This window comes from Barbus barbus (assembly GCF_936440315.1).
Source record: "Barbus barbus genome assembly, chromosome: 28".
NCBI lineage: Eukaryota > Metazoa > Chordata > Actinopteri > Cypriniformes > Cyprinidae > Barbus > Barbus barbus.
The window spans coordinates 25,921,912-25,929,083 of NC_136756.1; the positions used below are offsets into that span (position 1 = coordinate 25,921,912).

Genomic DNA, 7,172 nt, shown 5'->3' on the forward strand with positions numbered 1-7,172 from the left:
AAAAGTAAAAAAAAATAAAAAAACTTCCAAGTGCATTACAGTAAGTAAGGAGGGAAATTTGCTTAGTATGTAACTGTTTAAAAAATTCACACCATACAAAAAACATTTATTTTAATGTAAAATATAATAATTTTTTGTCTCTTTATTTCTGGGTGGAATGTGACTAGATATTTTTTGCAAGATTCACCCCATTAGAGCTTGAATGCAGAGGCGATTAAGACTTGTTCTCAGTTTCCATCGGTGTTACTAGATGGATGATATTTTAGTAAATATCTAATTTTTTAAATGAATTCAAGCAATCCCAAAACGTTTGGTCTGGTGATGGATTGTGACTTCCCTTCCTCCCTGTTGGAGACGACCTGTGCTGCATATGTGTGTGTGTGAGAGACGCTCTCCACGAGGGCAATGCAGACTTGCATGGCAGTGTTTATATAGTTGAAGACTGTGGTACTTTGTAAATAGCCTTAGAATGTTTTTTGCAGATCAGAAGCGTGGAGAGTGCAATGAGAAGATCCCTCCTAACAATGTATAATTTTTAAAGCAAAGAAGAATATCATTTTTGTTATACTTATCATTCATTGTGTTCTTTTTTTTTCTTCTTTAATGAGATGTAGTAACCAGATGTTACTACCATTGGAGACTCATGTGGTGTAGATATTTGGTTTTGATGTTTGTTAGATGAAAACGGCTCGTCTAATTTAAAGCTTTCATCTGGAATGAGGATGGACTACGGTGAAAGGGCTTCAATGGATAAGCGTGGCCAACTGTTCATTACTGCGCAATAATTGCTAATTTACGCAATAACTTTTTCTTCGAAAACCCTCTTGATTTGAAATGAATTTGGTTCTGATTTTGGCATGCGTTGCATGTCATTAAATACAAAAGACACAAATAATGCCAGAAATTGTCATGCAAAAACTCAAGGCTGTTTTGCCCATTTTCTGTAAAATTTAATAAGTGTGGTTTTGATATGATTGCAGGTGAAATGCTTTTATACACAGACACTTTGAGACTTCATATACGGTTTTCAGTATGTTTCTTTTGTACAACTCGATCTTTTAGAATGGGCATTTTATGCGAAACACAACTTGATCATTGATCAGTACAGTATTATTTTTTTTGCTTTTATTATTTTGCAATTGTATACACTTAAAAAGCCCAAAGTTGCAGGATTTTCAGCCATTTTACTGCTCTTTTCCAGTTGGCGTTTGTCCATACGTGAATGCAAGAAGGGAGCGATGCGGTTTAAACATTAAGCAATACTCGCTGTTAATGTACGTTTCACATCTCATGGATATCTAATGCAGGAAATCCTCTCAGATGGCCATAGTATATTTTCAGTAAAATTAAGTGGTCATTTGTTCTGTTTGAGTTTAGGGATGCTAACCACGAATAACAGTTTGAAAAATGTTTGATTCCTTTTCTTCTGTTTATAATATTTGAGTTCTTGCAATTGCAATAGTCAATCTTTACACCCAAGAATATGTGGATCAGAAGAAGTATGTTGACATGGAGAATCTTACAATACACCAATAAGGCTGACTGTTACTTCCAGTTGCTTGTATGAATGCTGACTTGATCCATCTCTGTTAATTATGAAGCAGGAAGTGGACTCGTTTGAATATTGGCACGAACAAGCTGTAAAACATTCAGGTGGAGCAGAACAAATGTGAATAATATTTGCTGGCAATATAATCAATGTCCCAAACTTGAATTTTGTTCTATTTGTTGTATGTATTGTTTACATTTGGGTAACTCATATTTAAAGGTAATCATATATTTATAATTTTGCATATTCGTTACATATTAAAAATAATTCCCAATGTCTACGTAAACCCAAATCCACACACATTCGGGTCAGTCACCACAGTAACCTGTAAAGATTTGATCATATTGACCACATTACATTAATGACGCTTGCTATAACGAGTGCTTTGTCAGTTTGTGGTTTTAATATATCCAGTTGAGTTGGACTCATTCAGATTGCACTACTAAAGAAGGCTTAATATTGATTTTATAGTCGGAAAACTACAAGATTAATATGCGAATCCAAGAGGTTTAAACAAACATGGGTTTGGAGCAACATCTAAATGTTCCTTTAAGAATCAATAAAAAAAAAAAAAGTTTTGGTATTACAAATTTGTTCGCATTGTCAACACATTTGGACAGACTCCAATATGAAATCTGACCCATCATATCAACATTTACATATAAAACACAAGTTTGGGGAAGATTTATATTTTTAACAGTGAAGCAAATCATATTTTGTATCATACACACACGACTTTGGACACCAGAATGAAGCTGACAGAAGAACTGCTTTTATTTTACATTATTTCAAATCCATAATATTCCACTCATCACGCATTGACTATATTTTTGTGGCATTTTTAGCAGCTATATATTTAACATGAGGATTTCAAACTTGACGTGTTTTCCTTGATACAAATCAATGCGGTTCTTCTAAATATGCTCCTCAACATGTATAATACAGCAGCTTGGTTTGTCGACTGCTTTTCCGCTTTGCTATTGGTCAATGCCAAAGTTATCCGAAGCCTTGCATGGGTTGGTGTTTAATTTTTCCAAGGAATGTTATAATGCTGACACCTTGCTTTGTGTTTCTTACTGAGCCAGAATTACTGTTATGATAAAAAACCTCATACTTATAACCCCAGTATTATTATAACACACATCTTTAAACATGTTATAGAATTCTGTTCATTTATTGTATCAAAGATATACGATTCAATAAAGGTATGTACATTTCTGAATAAGTTGTATCTATCTTCTATGAATATATACAAGAGTATTTAAAAAATGAAAATGTATTTGTAAAATTGTTCTATTTACTATATATTGGGATTATAATGTAGTCATTTTGATCAATTTAATGCATCATATATATATAGTTACAAGTTATATATATATGCGTGTGTGTGTGTGTGTGTATACACACACTTCATACTATATACTTAACATTTTATCAAATATGTAAAAAAATTAAAATTCCCCCAAAAAGTGTACATTTCTGATCCTCGAGTAAGCAAACTCATCCAAAAGATTAGATAAAATCCATAAAATGTTAATGAATATATATTTACATTGCAAAGGCACCTTTCACCTTAAAAGTTAATACTCAAGTCAAGTTAGTTGTTTTTGCGATTTCTGTGATTGATTATTTTTCCTGGTGCATCTTCAGCTCTCGCTGTGAATTCTGTGATCGACTCTTCAGCTCTGTTGGTTTTCAAGATGGCGCCGCTCGCATCTTCCACACGTGAATTGTTTAGTGAAGCAGTTCGGGCTGTTTTGGAAACATGGCCGGTGCTACAAGTTAGTAAATTTAAAACATTATATTCTGAAAAATTTATATTTCGTAGAATAGTGTCATATATATTAAACAAGCTTTAGTTTGAATTCAGAAACCACACTGCTACCTGGTTAGCCAAGTGTAAACATGACGTTAATATACAATAAACAGCCATCTAACTCTTAAAGTTCTGCCTTGTCTTGTCGCGATATGTGTCCAGCTGCACAGCTCGGTTTGATGTTGTGATTTGTAGCTTTGAGTGTTTTCTCGCAGATCGCGGTGGATAATGGGTTCGGAGGCGCGTACAGTCAGCAGAAAGCGGAGTGGATGGTGGACGCGCTGCAGCAGTATTTCATGGATAACGGTCAGAGCCGGTGAATCATTCACTATAGCTGTGTAGATCTTCTGATGTTCACAGCAAACCCGTTTGTGCCTCCTCCTCACAGATGAGCTGCAGCAGGACGAGGTGGAGGGGTTCATCTCTGACCTGATGAACAACGAGTTTGACACGGTGGTGGATGACGGCAGCTTGCCGCAGGTTTGCTTTGTCTTTGAGTAGATATTAATTGGAGGTATTTACAGTTGGCGAGCTGAGTCTGTGTGTGTGTGACTGTCGCTCAGGTGGCGCAGAAGGTGTGTGAGATGTTCCAGCAGTGTCAGCAGGACAGACTGACGGAGGTCGGAGAGCAGATCAAGCAGCTGATTCAGAAGAAGAGCACTGGGAGAGCAAAGGTCACACCTGCTGCTGCTGCTGATGATGATGAGAGTGAAGATGAAGAGGTATAGTATATTAGTGTGTGTGTAATTATTAGTGCTGTCAAATGATTAATCGCATTCCAAAATAAGTTTTTGTTTACATAATATATGTGTGTGTACTGTGTATATTTATGTATGTATAAATAAACATGCATGCATGCATATATTTCAGAAATGTTATTTTTATATATTAAATATATTTAGAAATGTACTTATAAATTATATAAATATATGTAAATATTTAAATAAATATGTAATTAAAGCGACTTATAAAAACATCAATGCTTCCATTGTGCTCATTTGTATTAAATTACATTACAAATTTATATATACATAACAAATATACACAGAACACACACATTATGCAAAGAAAAAAGTTTGACAGCACTAGTATTTATGTATATGCCTGTATATATATGTATTTTTTAAATCAGTATTTAATATTTTAAGCGTTATTTAAATATAGAAATGTAATATAAAAATGTGTATGTATTATTTTTTAATACTTATATATGATATAAAGAAATAATAAAAATAATTATTAAATACAAAAATCCTCTTATGAATTAATGGTACAAAATATTTGTTACTTGTTGGCATGTTATGTTATTATGAATGTTGAAATATTTATATTTAACATTTTAGATAATATTATATAGTATGTAATATTTTTGTATTTTATACACACACACACAAAAGTATTGGAACACTAAAGACAAAATTGCTCTGTTGGCTGTGGAGTCGAGACATTTACAAATATGATTAAAAGATGAATATGAGACAAAACTACAGAATGTCATATTTTATTATTGGGTGATTCAACACATACATGTTTTACCAGCTAAGAAGTTCAGCACTTTTAGAGTTTCATCCCTCTATCTGATGTGAGCATAAGTATTGGAGCAGTTGCCTCACAGGTCTTTCTAAGTGATCAGCTGTGTCCTGTTGCATTAATTCTTCAGATATTAAAAGCAGGGAATGTGTCGTATCAGTTATATCCATTACTTCTGTATTCTGAATCTTGCATTCGATGATGACACACACAGACCAGGATGAAGATGAGGGAGCTGACTTTGAGAGAAAAGCAAGCAATTTAGATGCTAAAAGAAAAGAGGAAGTCAGTTAGAGCTCCAGCAAAAACAAAGGGCATGGAGAAATCAAGAGTTTGGAAACCACCAGCAACCAACAATTACCTGATCGGCTGAGAAAACAACAGTAGTTGATGACAGACAAATCATAAAAGCTGTGAAAATTAACCCTAAAAGACGTGTCTGTAAAATCACCATCAACTTCCAGAAAGCTGGGGTGATGCTCTGACAATCTGCTGTCCTCAGGAGACTTTGACACAGAATTACAGATGCTACACAGCAAGATGCAAACCTCTGACCAGCACCAAAAATAGAAAGGCAAGATTAGAGTTTGCAAAAAAAGCACAAAGGTGAGCCAGAAGAGTTTTGGAACTGTGTTTATGGACCGATGAGACAAAGATGAACCTTTATCTAAGTGATGGGAAAGCAAAAATGTGGAGAAAAAAAGGGAACTGCAAATGATCCCAAGCATACAGCCTCATCTGTAAAACATGGTGGAGGTGGTGTCATGGCATGGGCATGCATGGCTGTCTCTGGAACAGGCCCTCTCAACTTTACTGATGACTTAATGTATGATGACAGTAGCAGAATGAATTTGGAAGGGTACAAAACCATCTTGAACATGAATTTCACCAGCTGGAGAGGAGAGTAAAGGCAGAAACTCCCCAAAACAAGCAACAATTGGAATTGGCTGCATTAAAGGCTGGGAAAGTATTTCAAAGGAAGAGACCAAGAGTCTGGTGATGTCTATGGCTCACAGACTCACTGCTGGGATTGTGTGCAAGGGATCTGCAACTAAATAATAGCTTTTAATCTTTTATATCTGCCTTATGTTCAACTGTCCCAATACTTATGCTCTCATCAATGAGTGGGATGAACTCTAAAAGTGCTGAACTTCTTATTTGGTAAAACATGTAAGTGTTGAAACAGCTAATAATAAAATGTGACATTCTGTAGTTTTGTCTCATATTCATCTTTTAATCATATTTGTAAATGTCTTGACTCCACAGCCAACAGAGCAACTTTGTCTTTACTGTTCCAATACTTATAGAGGGCACTGTATATATTTAAGTAAATATATTCATCTAAAGTCAGTACAAAAAACTATAAAGGTACATATATTTAGGTATTTTCTTCATGTTTATTAATTATTGGTACAAAATATTTGGTACTGGCTGATGTTTTTGAATTTTAACAGTAATATTATGCAGCATTAGAAGCAAATGTCCCCTTTATGAATTCTGTCTGGTTGTTTTTCTCAGGCTATGGAGTGTGATGGAGGTGCAGTCGGAGCTTCTGTCAACGGTGCAGCAGTAAAGGAGCAGCATCTTCCTCCTCGGGCCGCGAATCATGAGGAAGAGGATGATGGCTGGACGGTTGTGCGCAGGAAGAAGTGACTGGACTTGCAGTATTAGGACTGATGAATTTCTTAATTTAAGACATTTTAAGGGCTTCTCTGTCTCTCCAGCTCTGAATACTTCTGTATTCGCAACCGTGACAAACTCATGAAACCCACAGAATGGTGCATCTGGCTAATGTTAAAACAGATGGATCTCCTCACTGGACCTCTTTCATAAATGCTTAGTTTGGAGTACACAGTCTAATGAAATCATCAATATGTGTATGCTTTGTAACTGGTCTGGTCTTTTGTGCATATACAAATATGTATATACATTTTCATGGTCTAGTTGTGGCCTAGCCATGACACTGGTCTTTGACTTCCTGTAACTCATTACTTGTAGGTTAATGCCTGCAATAGTCCTTTATCGCCCTCTTGTGTCACTATAGTGTCACAGCAACAGTAAAATGGTAAAATGCAGTGCTGGATTTTACAATTTAGTATTGTTTTTTTCAAACATAGCGTAAAGGTTTCGCTAGCCTTCTGTAGTCAGTGGAAGAAAAAAATAAAAAGTGCCAGAGTTGTCATAGTTTTTCTCATTATTATTGACAATGTTAAAACAGGCTCCATTGTTACAGTACATTATGGTGACCACATCAAGATTAAAAAAAAAACTCCATTA

At 35.1% G+C, this 7,172-nt stretch overlaps 1 protein-coding gene across 1 annotated transcript; it reads left to right on the forward strand.

Moving 5' to 3' along the window:
- The first annotated feature begins 2,961 nt into the window (after nt 1-2,961).
- On the forward strand, nt 2,962-7,172 carry tsr2 (TSR2 ribosome maturation factor). Its single transcript, XM_079382218.1, has 5 exons — nt 2,962-3,330; nt 3,581-3,671; nt 3,754-3,845; nt 3,929-4,087; nt 6,414-7,172. The coding sequence occupies exons 1-5, from the start codon at nt 3,250-3,252 to the stop codon at nt 6,546-6,548; spliced, it is 558 nt and encodes a 185-aa protein (XP_079238344.1). The 5' UTR covers nt 2,962-3,249; the 3' UTR covers nt 6,549-7,172.

What these genes read in the sequence shown, in the direction of transcription:
- tsr2 (XM_079382218.1), top strand. Translation starts at nt 3,250, where the DNA reads ATGGCGCCGCTCGCATCTTCCACACGTGAATTGTTTAGTGAAGCAGTT. An exon ending in AAACATGGCCGGTGCTACAA is followed by an intron (nt 3,331 to 3,580) that starts GTTAGTAAATTT and finishes GTTTTCTCGCAG; the next exon opens with ATCGCGGTGGATAATGGGTT. An exon ending in ATGAGAGTGAAGATGAAGAG is followed by an intron (nt 4,088 to 6,413) that starts GTATAGTATATT and finishes TGTTTTTCTCAG; the next exon opens with GCTATGGAGTGTGATGGAGG.